The sequence below is a fragment of the Phytophthora ramorum genome (assembly GCF_020800215.1).
Source record: "Phytophthora ramorum isolate Pr-102 chromosome Unknown Phyram_PR-102_s0001, whole genome shotgun sequence".
Taxonomy (NCBI): domain Eukaryota; phylum Oomycota; class Peronosporomycetes; order Peronosporales; family Peronosporaceae; genus Phytophthora; species Phytophthora ramorum.
In genome coordinates, this window is record NW_027150647.1 from 2,830,971 (window position 1) to 2,844,904 (window position 13,934).

The 13,934-nt window shown below is 56.9% G+C and overlaps 9 protein-coding genes across 9 annotated transcripts; 5 read left to right on the forward strand and 4 right to left on the reverse strand.

Moving 5' to 3' along the window:
- Positions 1 to 106: 106 nt before the first annotated feature.
- KRP23_605 (Armadillo repeat-containing protein 6) lies at positions 107 to 1,645 on the forward strand (the record flags this gene model as incomplete). The annotated part of the gene is made up of 1 exon (XM_067890966.1): positions 107 to 1,645. The coding sequence occupies one exon, from the start codon at positions 107 to 109 to the stop codon at positions 1,643 to 1,645; it is 1,539 nt and encodes a 512-aa protein (XP_067751167.1).
- A 408-nt stretch (positions 1,646 to 2,053) lies between these two features.
- KRP23_606 (Ubiquitin-conjugating enzyme E2 2) lies at positions 2,054 to 2,656 on the reverse strand (the record flags this gene model as incomplete). Its single annotated transcript, XM_067890977.1, has 3 exons — positions 2,054 to 2,274; positions 2,344 to 2,459; positions 2,532 to 2,656. The coding sequence occupies 3 exons, from the start codon at positions 2,654 to 2,656 to the stop codon at positions 2,054 to 2,056; spliced, it is 462 nt and encodes a 153-aa protein (XP_067751168.1).
- Positions 2,657 to 2,897: 241 nt separating this feature from the next.
- KRP23_607 (uncharacterized protein) lies at positions 2,898 to 3,517 on the forward strand (the record flags this gene model as incomplete). The annotated part of the gene is made up of 3 exons (XM_067890988.1): positions 2,898 to 3,036; positions 3,149 to 3,300; positions 3,377 to 3,517. 3 exons carry the CDS (start codon positions 2,898 to 2,900, stop codon positions 3,515 to 3,517), a joined length of 432 nt encoding a protein of 143 aa, XP_067751169.1.
- A 413-nt stretch (positions 3,518 to 3,930) lies between these two features.
- KRP23_608 (Transcription initiation factor IIB) lies at positions 3,931 to 4,857 on the reverse strand (the record flags this gene model as incomplete). Its single annotated transcript, XM_067890999.1, has 1 exon — positions 3,931 to 4,857. One exon carries the CDS (start codon positions 4,855 to 4,857, stop codon positions 3,931 to 3,933), a length of 927 nt encoding a protein of 308 aa, XP_067751170.1.
- A 566-nt stretch (positions 4,858 to 5,423) lies between these two features.
- On the reverse strand, positions 5,424 to 5,711 carry KRP23_609 (Dolichol-phosphate mannosyltransferase subunit 3; the record flags this gene model as incomplete). Its single annotated transcript, XM_067891011.1, has 1 exon — positions 5,424 to 5,711. One exon carries the CDS (start codon positions 5,709 to 5,711, stop codon positions 5,424 to 5,426), a length of 288 nt encoding a protein of 95 aa, XP_067751171.1.
- Positions 5,712 to 5,869: 158 nt separating this feature from the next.
- Positions 5,870 to 7,297, forward strand: KRP23_610 (uncharacterized protein; the record flags this gene model as incomplete). Its single annotated transcript, XM_067891022.1, has 1 exon — positions 5,870 to 7,297. The coding sequence occupies one exon, from the start codon at positions 5,870 to 5,872 to the stop codon at positions 7,295 to 7,297; it is 1,428 nt and encodes a 475-aa protein (XP_067751172.1).
- Positions 7,298 to 7,592: 295 nt separating this feature from the next.
- KRP23_611 (uncharacterized protein) lies at positions 7,593 to 9,023 on the forward strand (the record flags this gene model as incomplete). The annotated part of the gene is made up of 1 exon (XM_067891034.1): positions 7,593 to 9,023. One exon carries the CDS (start codon positions 7,593 to 7,595, stop codon positions 9,021 to 9,023), a length of 1,431 nt encoding a protein of 476 aa, XP_067751173.1.
- Positions 9,024 to 9,263: 240 nt separating this feature from the next.
- On the reverse strand, positions 9,264 to 11,522 carry KRP23_612 (Prolyl endopeptidase; the record flags this gene model as incomplete). Its single annotated transcript, XM_067891045.1, has 1 exon — positions 9,264 to 11,522. One exon carries the CDS (start codon positions 11,520 to 11,522, stop codon positions 9,264 to 9,266), a length of 2,259 nt encoding a protein of 752 aa, XP_067751174.1.
- A 130-nt stretch (positions 11,523 to 11,652) lies between these two features.
- KRP23_613 (Retinoblastoma-binding-like protein E) lies at positions 11,653 to 13,794 on the forward strand (the record flags this gene model as incomplete). The annotated part of the gene is made up of 1 exon (XM_067891056.1): positions 11,653 to 13,794. The coding sequence occupies one exon, from the start codon at positions 11,653 to 11,655 to the stop codon at positions 13,792 to 13,794; it is 2,142 nt and encodes a 713-aa protein (XP_067751175.1).
- Positions 13,795 to 13,934: the final 140 nt, after the last annotated feature.

Genomic DNA, 13,934 nt, shown 5'->3' on the forward strand with positions numbered 1-13,934 from the left:
CGATCTTGTGGAAATTCAAAAGTGAAAATAAACCAGAAACATTACAATAGACTTGGCTACATTTACATTTTCAGTGTACCCTTCCGTAACCCGATTGCCTTGAAAGATGAAGACGCAGATCTCGCAGGAGACGTTCGACGAGTGCGTGGCGGAGAATGTGGAGGACTTCGACATGTCACTAGCGGAGGCGGTGGTGGATGCGGTGCAGCAGTTCGAGTCGCAGGGCGTGGACCTGTCCAACATCATTAAGAGCGGCGCGACCCGGGTCTCCGAGGGCCAAGAGCCGCTGCCTGCACAGCTGAAGCGGATGATCGCAGAGCTGCAGGAACTTTCGAAGGTCCAGAGCGAACAGGACCAAGTGCTAAGCCTTATTGTAGAGCTGCAGAGTGTCTGTGAGAAAATCCCGGAGGCCCGCGTCGTGGCGGCGCAGAACGACGCCGTGGACACGCTCCTGGCGCTGTTGGACGCGGATTCTGTCGCGGTGGTGACGTCTTGCAGCAATTTACTAGCGCTGCTGTGCGCAGACAATGCCGACAGCCAGGATTTTATCGGTGGTGCAGGAATGCAGAAACTCGTGCAGGTTTTGAAGCGTCAGTGGGAAAATGCGGAGACTGTGGTCCGCGTTCTAGCCCTGATCAAGGCGGCCTGTGTCAAGCACGAGAGCAATAAAGCGCACTTCACCAAGGCAGACGGTGTTGAAGCGCTGTGTGGCCATTTGGATAGAGCGAAGGGCAACGACGTGCTGTCCAAGCACCTGGCGCTTTGCTTCCGTGTGCTCACCATTAATGACGATCCGCGCGCGACCTTCTCGCAGGCACAAGATACGATCAAGGCTCTTGCCGAGCGCGATGTGATTCCCTATAGTTTAGAAGTGCTGCGTCAAGTTGGGTGCAACGATGTCGTCACCGGGGTATCCAGTGCATCGCCGGAGCGACTAGTCAACTGGCTTGCTGTGCTGAAGCAACTTGCAGTGACGGAGGAAAACTGCCAACAGATTGCCGACCTGGACGGCCTGGCTACCGTGCAACAAGTTATGCAGGCATACAAGCACAACGCACCTGTGGCCAAGCGCTGCATCACTGTTTTCAGGAATGTGGCAGCGGCTGACGATCTCAAGCGGACGATCCTCCAGTCTGGAGGAGTCGAGCGGACTTTGCTGGTCATGCGGCGCCACGAAGGAGATGCATCCATTCAGCAAAACGCTTGTGCTACACTAGCCGCGATTGCACTCCGCTCCCCAGAGAACAGTCGCACGCTAGTCGAGCTCGGAGCTGCTCAGCGAATCTCGCGAGCCATGCAGGCCCATCGCCGTGACGTCGCTGTATTGCGTCAAGCGAGTCTGGCAGTACGCAACATGGTAGCACGCAGCGTGGAGCTGCGCTCACGTTTCCTGAACGATGAACCAGAGATCGAGCCGCTGCTACGCGAGGCACAGCAGTATCGCGGGTGCGGCGATGAAGCCTACGCAGCCTTGCGTGATCTGGGCTGCGATATTAAATTGTCATCGTTTGGTGCCGCGGCTGTAGCTTCCGGGTCCGTCAAGGCGCCAACGCTCAAGCCGCGCTTCAACCCGGTCCAAGTTCAGTCAAACCAGTTGCTTGGCAGCGTAGAGGAAGCTGCTGAGGCGCCGTTCGCGCAGTCGTAGTAGGCTGTGCAATGATGAACGAAGCGTACGAAGCAGCCAAAGAGTATTGCTCGTTTGTTCAGTTCGTTGATCCTACATGCACCTGCCTGTTTCGGCCTAGTTCGTTGTCCATGCTGGTCATCTTTCCTCCGTCAATGCACTGCTTCTCCAGCTCGGTCTCGTCATGCTGCTCACTCTCCTTCTCGTCGGTCACAGTCTGAAATGTGCGTCGCATGACGCCCTCTAGCAGTCACGTGCGACGCAATCACGGCTCTCGTCGGCTCGAGGCGGAGAAAATAAAGAGAGGCAACACACGTACAAGAATGGCGCCGGTCTAACAGAGTACCCCACTCCATCTCGGTAGTGGTAAAGAGGCCAGGCAGTGACAAGACAACAACGCTGCGGCGCGCGTTCCGACGAGCGAGCTTTTTATGCGATCGCCTGCCAGCTCTGCTCGACGATTTCGCGCACGCGACGGTTGTACTCCCGTCGGTTCTCCTGGAAGAGGCGCGCGGCCTCCGAGTTGGCGGGCGAGTTCGGATTGGGGTCGCACAGCAACGACTGGATGGACGTGAGGATGGCCGAGATGTCGTAGATCGGCGACCACTGGTTCTGCAGGATGTCCAGACAGATCTGGCCGTCGTTGTAGACTGCAGCAGCAATAGCAATAACCCACAGTGAGCGACAGACCCAGCACAAGACAACTCGACGTTTCGTACTGTTGGGGTGGAACATTTTCGTGATGAACTTGACGGTCGGCGCCTTGTTGGGGTAATCTTCGCTGAACTCGAGCGTGAGGTTGAAGGTGCCTCCCTCCCAGGGCGTATCGTCCGGTCTGGTTGGATGACGTTCACATGGTTAGAGATGGTAAAGAGAGCGTGGCGCTGAGATCTGACGCTTCCCTTACCCGAAGATGACGGCCTGCCAGAGCATGATGTTGTTGTCCATGGGGGCGCCCGACACGCCCGACGGCGGGTCATTTTGAAGCTTGCGGAAGTCGCGCATCAATCGTCGGCGAGCTGCGGTGGACATGGCGGCAGAGGGAAGAAGAAGGCGACGACTTGGTGGCTGCTTGACTCCGACTCGGTTTGACTATGCCGAGGCCTTCGGATGTTCGAGAAAAGACACCAGCGTGGCGCACACTACATTAGTGTTAACGACATCAGATTGGTGTACAGAAACATACGCCCTTTCGGGCTCACCTTGAAGATCTATTAAAGATTCGCGCGACTGGCGTCCGCTCGTTTGATTAGCAAAGTGACAAGCATCGCGGATGTCCACGGAGCGGCTCGTGCCCGGCGACGGTCACAACCTTGTGGTACTGGCGCGGCTCGAGGCGACGGGCATGAAGACTGTGAGCGGCTACTCGTCAGCATACGACGACGTGTTCCCCACGGCGTTGGACGGCATCAGTACGCGGATGTAGCTGTTCTTTCGAGCATTATTTCGGTGCTGCCAAGTGGCTGCGTTGACGTGGATCTTACATTGGTGGTGTTTTGTGTGCTGTTTGTCGTTGCCTCGCAGTTTCACGGAGGGAGTTCAAGTTCTGCGTCGACGTGCTCAACCAGACTGTGGAAGACTACTTCCCGTGCCTCCCGTGTTATGGGTGTGGGTATCTGTGGTGCTTTACAACGTGTGGACTATCGCTTTGCTTCTCCGAGCCGTGTACCAAACAGGTACGGCTGCAATAGCTTTAGATTTATAGTGTGTGGGTTGGCGTTAGCTACAGCTGTGTTCTTTGCAATGATGCAGCTTTCGGACAATCTGGAGCTGGTGCTGCGTCGACTCAACAACCGCGAGGAGCTGCTCTACCGGGGCGTCGTCTGGAGTCTCAAGAGGTGTCAACGAACACGCACATCCTGGATAGAAATCGCCCAGCTCGTGTACGAGTGACAGCGGATATCAGTTTTGGCTTGCCCGCAAACAAGCCAAAAAGCAGGCAAGGCATAGCCCGAAGCAGAGGCTCAACAACAGTGCGTCGCGTCGGAAGTCAACCAATAACATTACGTAGTGTACAACAACGCGTCTCAGTCATCCATGATGCCCTCGCTCAGTCCTTCTTCTATTGTCTACCTGAAAGTAAAAGAAGCAGCAAAAAATACAACGATGTCAGTCAGATAAATTCCAGGCAAGCACGAGTACTCTCAGACTGTTCAAGAGATTTCTTGATTGGATGCAAATAGGAAGCGCGCAGCCCCCTATAAATATATGTTCCTGTTTACTTACGAGGTCTTCTTCCTCTGTCGTCGCCACGCTGCACTCGCACGCCGTGTATCGCCGCTCTTGGCGTCACGCCCAGCAGTCATCTAAGTCATCACCACTCCTTCGAAGAGCACCACACGACTCTTGTTCAGCTCCTTGCACACCCGCTTCATGCTCTTTTCGCCAATCATCGTCACATCACTGATTTCCTGGATAGAGCGCTTCGCATTCGTATACGCCGCCACCAGATAAATCACCGACGCCGCCACTGCCACCGGAGGCTGTCCATTAGACAGCTCCAAACTATCTGCCTTCTTCGCAACAGCGTGTGCGATCATCTGCGTCTTGTTGGGCAGACCCAGTCGCGAGCAGAAGCGCTGAACGTACTCATCAGTCGTTGCCTGTTTCACGTCGATATCCAGACGCCGCTGCAAGCTCATAAAGGATTTGCCGATACGGCGCTTCGGAACGCCCGACGCTTCTTCAAACTCCTTCAGCGACCGAGCATTGCCCGCCTTCCTGCACGCGATAAACAGCACTGCGACCGCCATGCTGTCTCGTTCCGGTCCGCGCATATTCACGCCCTGCTTCTCTGCTTCCGCGTACACATCCAGTGCGATCTCCACAATTTTTTTGGGCAGCGACAAGGAGTCGGCGACTTCCTGAATGCGCGACATGTTCCGCTGCATCCTCTTGACCTTGGCGCAGTCTGACGAGATGTTGGGTCGCTTGTGCTTGCGCCCCGAATCGGCGTCGCCGCCCCCGCCGCCCTTCTTCGGGTCGACCAGGTACGTTGTCAGCGAGAGGCTGTTCAGCCGCGCGTCCGCGACGTCACCGACCCTGGATTTCGCAGCGGGGTCACCACCCCGATCATCATTAGCAAATGTCCGCCATTCGGGGGAATCATCTATAATGCGCTCACCGAGGATCATGCCGCAGCTGCGGCACACGACATCGCCCGCGCTAAAGTCCGTCACGACGTCAGCACTGCCGCACTCGCGGCAATGATCCGGCACGCACTCGCCTCCCATAATGGCTGTCTCAAGTCACTGGCTGCAGGTCCACGTTGCAGGAACGCGTTGTGCGGCGCCCAAACTCGTCAATTGAAGAAGAACTTCGGTTCAATCGAGAGAGGAGACGCTGGAGAATCTAGTGCGCCGTCTTCCTGAGTCGATTGTAGCTTGATAGTCGCACCCACGCGTCGTCTTGGCTGGGTCCGAATGCCGCTCCGTGGTCGTGCACAAGGCTTTTGAAACCAATGCGATCCACCGACCTTAAAAACCTAAAAACCTCGTTGACGTGGAATCATAATACTGATTTCCAGAGGTAATTGTGTAGACACATCACATGTATTTAATATCGCAGGTCGCCGAGATATGCCACGAAGCAGCACTTGACCCGGCTGCAGCCTCGATGTTTCTTGCCGCTGCAGCCCGCGATGGCGGCTACGCACAGTCGAACCAGTCACCTCAGCATGTAGCGCACAATCTTGCAATCACGCTGGTCTTCGACTCACTGCAATCCGCTCCTTACAGCGCGCGCTACAGCTTGTTGTCGTTCTCACATGCATATCTTCACTTCCTCCATCCTTCTGCCGCTACTGCTTGTCGAACTTGAATCCCTTCTTGGCGAGATCAGCCTTGGCCTCCACGACTTGCCGGTCTAGCTCCTTGGACGCCTCGGGGAAATCCTGCACGGCCATGACGGACAGCGCGATGATCCCCAGCGAGTACGCGCCGAAGGACACGAGCGCGTACATGGGCAGCGCTGTCACCACCTGTAGAATCCGTGGGTCGCTCACGTTCTCGGTCGCGTACCGCAACAACAGCAGCCACAGCGCGAGCAGCAGCACGAACGCCGCGAGCCACTTCTGGTACTTGAGCATCCCAACGAGTTTTGTTTATGTGGCCAAAAGTCTCTGCGCCGCAATTCTTTCCGGGACATTGCGGGCGCTCTGATTAGATGAAAATCACTTCCCCTAGTTTTCATTGGCTGAAACGATTTTGTCCAGAATTACATGGTGGAAACGGTCTCATTCTCAAGATGGCGAGTCTCCAGTCGATCCCAGACGCGCCTGCCTTCCTGGTCGAGATGCAGGAGGTCGTGGAGGAGGACAAGGCGCAGGCGCGACGCAAGCCCAACATGACGGACGACGAGCGGCTCGCCATGGCCGAGTTCCTGCTCAAGCACAGCCAAGGCGAGGCCCGCCTGCCGCGCGCAGTCATCACAGCCGCCGCCGAGCAGTTCCAGGTGCACCGCAACACCGTGTCGCGCATCTGGAACCTCATGAAGGCTGCAATGGACGCTGGAGCACCCACCGACGTGGTGATGAAGCAGGTGCTGTCCCGAAAGCGCGGTAACTGTGGACGCAAGAAGAAGGATTACTCGGCCGCCTTGGAACGCGTCAAGCAGCTGCCGCTGAGCCAGCGTGGCTCGCTGCGCGCCCTCTCGTCGGCTGTGGGTGTCCCCCGTACTACGCTCTTCCGCTTACTGCGGAGCGAAGATACAGCCACCACAGCTAGCGCAGACACGAAGGACGATAGAACTGACGTCAAGCCGACGATCGCCAACTCCATCAAGCCGCCGCTTTCGGACAAGAACAAGCGCGAACGACTGCGCTTCTGCTTGGGTAAAATGCAGCCGAACGGCGTGTTCGACAGCATGTACAACGTGGTACACATCAACACCAAGTGGTGCTCGATACCGGGCCACCGCGACGCGAAAAAGACCAAAGCCATGTTTCTCGTTGCTGTCGCTCGACCGCAGTGGGACGCCGAAAACCAGCAGCAGTTTGATGGTAAGCTTGGCGTGTGGCCATTCGTGGTGGCTGAACCGCCCCTACCGCTTGGAACGTACGCAGATGCAAGCATGCTTTCTGCTCAACCGATCGGGAGAGTTTTCCGCGTCTTGGAGTCGGTCGCGAAGAAGGACATCCAGGCCATGATCACAAACTATGTCATCCCCGCCATCAAGTTGAAGATGCCGAGTGCGCTGCGCAACGGACCGCTCTTCATTCAGCTGGACAACCAACAAGTGCGACTTTCGCCCGACGACCCGGTCGTAGCGGAACACGGCAGCACGGATGGGTGGAATATCCGGGTGCAGTACCAGCCGGCGTACAGCCCAGAGCTCGTTGTGCTCGATCACGGCTTCCTCAAGAGTATTTATCCGGAATTGATACCCCTGCAGCTTCGCAGTGTCGCCGCACAGCTACCTCCGATCGAAGAACTGATTGCTGGCGTGGAGCGCACGTACGACACCCTCCCGAAGCGGAAAATCAACGACGCCTTCTTGAGCTTGCAGAAAACTATGGAGTGCGTAATGCTGGCCGGTGGCTCCAACGATTTTGAAACGCAAGAGGACGTCACCAAGAGAAGTCTGCAGCTCGATGGGAGTCTGCCCGTAAGCGTGATGTGCAAGCACGAGGCTTTGAGGAAGTGTCAATCCATCCTGAACTCAACGGAGGGGTAGGCAGCTCAAGGCTCAAAGACTGTAAAATTACCAAGCATTAGCGTGGTCTTGTGTTCGTTGAGTTGCAATAGGCAACAATCTTCAACTCGCAGTTGCAATGAAGTCTGCACCAGCTCTTCTGACTGCAGTATCATTACTTTGACATGGGTGGAAACTATGATACATGTTCATGTTGAAGTTGTGTTATGTATTTTACACAAAGGGCAATATTTCAACCAATGATATCACAGAAGTTACGTTGCGTCCAGCCGAACTGTCTCCTCCACCCACTATCCAAGTCTCATCGAAGATCATCATGGCCGAGGAGTTGTCAGTGGGTCCCGCGGAGGCGCTGCCCGAGTCGCTTGCCTTGGCGTCCACCGAGACCTCATTCCTCACCGAGTCCGCGTCCGCGTCGTCCGCCGCCTCCAGCAAGAAAACGAGCGCGTGGCGTGAGCGCGGCACCAAGAACTTGACGTACGACGAGCGCCGTGCCATGCTGGACTTCCTCCTCAAGCGGCGCGTGGAAGGCACGTCAAAACTGGCGCGCCACGCAGTCATGGATGCCGCCGCGGAGTTCCGTGTTGACCGCCGCACCGTCTCGCGGCTCTGGAAGCGAGCGGTGCAAAGTCTGGAGAACGGCGACGAGGTGTGCGACGTCGCCTCGCGGAAGGTCGGACGCCGCGGCCGCCGGAAGCGCGACTGGTCGGCGGAGCTGGAGCGCGTGAAGGAGATCCCATTGGCTCAGCGAGGCTCCATCCGGGCGCTGGCCACAGCGGTGGGTATTCCCAAAACGACGCTGTACGAGCTGCTCAAGGAAGACGGAACGCCCACAATCAACTCCATCAAGCCGTCGCTCACGGACAAGAACAAATTGGAGCGGCTCAGATATTGTGCTGATAAAGTTCGGCCCAATGGGCTGTTTGAGGATATGCACAATGTCGTGCACGTCAACCTGAAGTGGTTCTCGCTCCCGAGAGATAGGAAGGTCAGGGTCATGTTCATGGCTGCTGTTGCGCGACCGCAGTGGGATCCGCAGAAGAACGAACAGTTTGACGGCAAGATTGGCACATGGCCTTTTGTGCGAGAAGAGGTGCAGATTCTCGTGGAGGACGTGGATATGAAGCCTTTGCAGCAATTGCCCGCGCGGGCGTTTGTTGCGATGGAAACAGTGGCAAAAGAGGATGTGCAACGTATGATCACCGAGTTGATCGTCCCTGCAGTTCGCCGCAGGATGCCTGTGCACCTTATGCAAGGCCCTGTCTTCATTCAGCAAGACAGCGCCAAAATCCGGTGCTGTGGCGACGCGGTGTTCGCGGAAGAGGGACGCAAGGATGGATGGAACATTCAGATGCAGAACCTGCCCCCGTACTCACCAGACTTTGCTGTAATGGACTCCGCGCTCTTCAAACCTATTCAAGCAGCGCTCAAAGGACTGCCGGCTCCTGCTTTGGAGTCGCCCATGTCGAGTCTCACGGAGCTGATGTCGGGTGTGGAGCGAGGGTTCTTGTCGCTGACGAGGGACCATATTAATGATGCATTCCTTACCTTGCAAAAGGCCATGGAGTGTACGATGCGAGTGCAAGGCTCCAACACATACGAGCTTGGCCTCACCGGCAAGAATCAACTAGAGTTCGACGGCAGTCTCCCCGTAAGTGTGATGTGCCACCCCGATGCCATATTGGCCTGCAGGACTGTTCTTGATGAGACCAGTGAGGCCAGCGATGACGTGATCGAAACTCTGTGAGACGATGTCGAGATGTCGTCGGGAATTGGCATCCTGCAGGCCGACGATTTAAAGAAAACCCATGTATTTTATCGCTACTGGCTTGCACCCCTTAGCCTTGCAGAAATGCCACAAAGCTGATCTACTCACTGAAAGCTCAGGCACAGCAACAAATGGATCATCACACAAACGTTCACAGCGACGTTGACTCTATTCCTGCTTGCACGGAATGCATTGCAACAAGAAGCCATCGCCATCTTCTTAGGCAACGTAAGGCGTGCCGAGGTTCCATGCGACGAAGGCAAACACCTCAGACGTCTCCTCAATGATCTTGGTGGTGGGCTTGCCAGCACCGTGGCCAGACTTCGTGTCAATGCGGATAAGCAGAGGATTAGTCTGCGTCTCGGAGCTGCCGAGCTGATGCTGCAGCTCCGCGATAAGCTTGTACGAGTGCAGGGGCACAACACGGTCGTCGTGGTCACCCGTAGTCAAGAGAACCGACGGGAAGCCGCCACGCTCCGCGAGCTTCTGCATGATGGCGCTATCAGCGCTCGGCACGTTGTGCACGGGCGAGTAGCGGCGAATGTACTCGAAGTCGTCCGCCACATCCGGGTCGCCGTAGTCCGTGCGCCACGCATGACCAATAGTGAACTTGTGGAAGCGTAGCATGTCCATGACTCCGACAGCTCCCACCACACAGCGGTAAAGGTCCGGACGCTGGTTGCTGGTAGCCGCCACCAACAGACCGCCATTGGAGCCGCCGTGGATGGCGATCTTCTCCGGGTTTGTGTAGCCCTCCTTGATGAGGTACTCAGCAGCACCGTGGAAGTCATCAAACACGTTCTGCTTCTTGTGCAGCATGCCATCCTGGTGCCATTGCTCGCCGTACTCACCACCACCACGCAGGTTGGGCAGAGCCAGCATACCGTTGAAGTGCTGGACGAATATAAGGCGCGACACACTAAATGCCGGCGTGAGCGAGATGTTGAACCCGCCGTAGCCGTACAAGTACACGGGCAAATCGCCATTCTTCGGTGCATCCTTGCGCTTCACAATGAACATGGGGATTTTCGTGCCGTCCTTCGACGGGTAAAACACTTGCTCCGCCTCGAACTGACTTGGGTCAAAGCCTTTCACCTTGGTCTCCCGGAAGAGCTCAGCATCCGGCGGAGACCCGGGGGTTGCACCCTTCTGGGATAGATCAATGCGGAAGATGGATCCCGGGTAGAGGAAGGAGATGAAGTGGTAGAACAGCTCGGACTCGGTGCGCTTGCTAGCAACGCCGACAGTGCCCACACTCGGAAGCGGGATCTCGTACTGGAACTCACCGTTGAGGTTGTACACGTGCAGTTCATTGTGTACGTCCTTGACGAGTTGCACGACCAGCAGGTTCGGAGCCACTGGGTGCACACCTTCAATCACAATGGCGTCCGGCTGCTCTGGGATCACCTCTTCCCACACAGGCGCAGCGCCCAGCTTAGTGCGCACCACACGCTCCCGCAGGGCATCCGCGTTCGTCTTGAAGTAGTAGTATTCCCCATCGTTCAGAATGTACGAGTACGCCGCGTCCATGTTGTCCACGAGTTTCGTGACCGGGATCGTCGCGTCGCTCGGTCCCTCCAGGAACTTCTCGAAATCGCTTAGATCCGCAACGTGGATCATGTTGGCGTTCTTGCAGCCATCCTGCACGTACAGCAGCAGCTTCTTGCCGTCATCCGACACCTCTGCGCCGACATTGAACGACGGCTCGCTCGGGTACGCATACACGAGTTTATCCTCCGACTGGGGCGTGTGCAGTTTGTGGTACCAGAGCTGCTGGTTCATGTTCGAGTCCGTCTCGGTGCCTCTCTTGGGTCCTTCTGCGTCGTCATGCTTGTCATCCTTCATCTTCTCCGGAGGCGGGTATCTCGAGTAGAAGAAACCCTTGTCGTCGTGCGTCCAGTCGATGCTGGAGAACTTGACCCACTCCACGGTGTCGTCCAGGATCTTGTGGCCGTCGTGCACTGCCATGACCTTGATCGTCTGCCAGTCCGAGCCGCCGCGGGAGATGCCGTGTGCGAAGAAGAGCTTGCCGTCTTGCAGCTTGGCCTCCGAGAAGGCGCGGCTGGAGAGCGCAGCCGTGCCGTCCTCGGCCAGGAGATTCGGGTCCAGCAGCACGCGCGGCTCGCCGTGCAGCTCGTCCTGGATGTACAGCACGCTCTGGTTCTGCAGTCCGTCGTTCTTGGAGAAGACGTACTTGCCCCCGTGCTTGCGCGGCGCCGAGAACTTCTCGTAGTTGAACAGCTCCGTCAGCCGCGCCTTGGTCTCGCCCATGAACGGCACCTGGTTGAGCACGCGCTGCGTCACGGCGTTCTGCTGCGCCACGAACTCGCGCGTCTCGGGCGCGTCCGGGTCCTCCAGCCAGCGGTACGGGTCTGCCACCTGCACGCCGTGCAGCGTTTCCACTAGGTCTCCGCGGCGCACGGCCGGGTACGTCAGCTTCTCGGCCAGCAAACCTGCGCTCTTCATTGCCTTCTTCATCCGGCAGATCTTGATTATGAGGGGGTTGAAGACGTACGGCATTGGCATGAGGGATAATAGTGACAATAGGATTTTTGGGTCATTTCCAAGAAGTGGAAAACAGCCCAAATTTTAGGCAGTCGCTTGTTTGATGTGGAACCAGGCGCTGAGGCGCGTCGTGCACGCCGAGGAGCGGCAGCAGGAGGAGCGCCGTCGCCTGCAGCTGGTCCAAGCGGCTTCTACTGCGTCTTGTGCGCCGAATGGTGTCGCTACGAACGCTGATGTTCCCGTAGAAGCTGGGCAATCGGCCGCGGAAGGCGAGATACCCCAAACTGCAGTGGACGCCACCGCCTCTAACGCCGAGAACGGGACACCAGAGCCCGGCAACGAGGTGGTGTACATGGATGATATAGAAGACGACGATTACCTGCAGAAGCACCTGCTGTCTCGCCCGACGTCAGCCTGGAGCTGCCTCGAGAACACGCAGCAGGCCAATTGTCTGGCGCTCAACGCCTCGCAGACGCTCATGGCTGTGGGCGAGCGCGACGGCCGCGTGATAATCTGGGATAATACGACGATCCGCGTGATCACACGGGAATTGGACCCGACGCTCATTGCGTTGCCGGTGGTGGGGTCTCCTACTGGTGAGAAGGTGAATGGGGAAGCAGGTTCCGCTGCCAAAGCTGCTAACGGGGCCAAGAAGACTAAAGCAGATGCAGGTGATGCGGAGGGGTCTGTGGAGAACGACGACGCGTCGGTGGAAGATGAGGAAGATGAGAGGATGGAAGATGCTGCGTCAGTGGAGGAGGACGTGGCTACGGAGGAAGATGAAGCAGAGGACAATACCCACGATGAGAGCGAAGAAACCAAGACGGAGGACGAAGCGGATACATCAGGAGGTGGAGCTGTATTAATGCTGTCGGATCTGCGGGTCGTTAAGACCGCGCTTAAGGTGGTCTCCCAGTGTGCGTGGTCGTGCGACTCCCAGTGGCTTTTTGCTGGCTGTGAGGAGAAGTCGACAAGGCGAGCAAGGCTGTGTGTGTGGAACGTGGAGGCGGCTACTCTGGTCTCGGCTTTTCGCTTTGATGGAGCGATCACTGCGCTAAGTGCGCACCCTCACGACCCAAAGCTCGTAGTTGTTAGTTTCTGGAACTCTCGGCCGGTACTGCTGGACGTGGGCTCCGGCCAGCGCACGGAGCTGGAAAATGTTCCGCTGGAAAACCCTCAGCTCACACAGCCAACACCACAGAGCAACTCACGCCACCCCGTACTTGCGTCCTGTGCACGATTTGGACGTTCCGGGAAACGCATCTACTGTGCCACGTCGAAATCCACGCTGGCAGTACTGGACGCTGACACTTTGCAGTGTCTCGACACCCTCATGCTCAATGTGATCGTCCAGTTCGTGGATCTGTGTGTGAATTTGCGCGAGACCGCGCTGTTACTCACGAGCTCGAAGGGGATACACGAGTTCGCACTGGACGCAAGCGTTACTGCAGAAACAGCCAACACAGGCAATGGATCAACTGAAGCAGCCACGGCTGCTACCGAGGAGCATCCGCTAGGATTGCGCGAGCTGGCCCTCCACTCGACTGGTGCGGTGCGTGCGCCTTGGGCTGTCTGTTGCTTTAGCGGCGGCGAGGAATTCGTGGTTGGTACACCGGTAGTGCGTCACCGGCACGTTGGTGAAAACGGGTTGTTCACGTGGCATCGCGCCTCCGCTCTAGGCAAGACAACGGCTCAGCACAATGTGGGTGTTAAAGATGGTGTGTTGGCGCTAGCTTGGGACCGCACAAGACACAGTGTGCTAGCTGTTTCCACGAGCGGGGCTTTGCACGTGCTGGAGGAGCAATTTTCCACTACATGGCCCGGGGCAATGTACCCTGCAGGTTTTCGTCTGATTACCGACAACGAGCTGCACCTTGACGTGTTCGATCGCGACGCTGAGGAGCGGAAGCGAGAAAAAGAGGAGCTCGCCGAAGCCGCCCAGGACTCCCTCGTTGACGTGTTCACTGTGCAAAACCCGACTACAGAGTTTCCTGGTGATGACAACCTTGCTGGCGCCTCGTTCCCAAAGAGTGAGTCCGATGAGCCACGCTATATCCCAGCTATTCCGATTGTGTATTACCACCGTCGGCATCTGCACCAATTGCATGGGGCAGCATACAATGAAGACAAGCACTTCGGTCTCGGTCAAAGCGTTTTCGAGCCCCTCAAGGGGGCGCTGGGAAAGCAAAAGAAGAGCAATTCTCGGAAGTCCAAGAGGAGCAATAGGAAGCGACGACGCAGATAGCTGTGTGACCAGATCGGGGCAGGTAAATCATGGACTTACGTGAAGAATCTTGCTATTCATCTTCTGCCTTGGTGTCACAGGCGGTGTTTTATTTTGTTGCAGCGCTGCCTCGAGTCGTTGGAGTGATTGTGTTAGCGCAC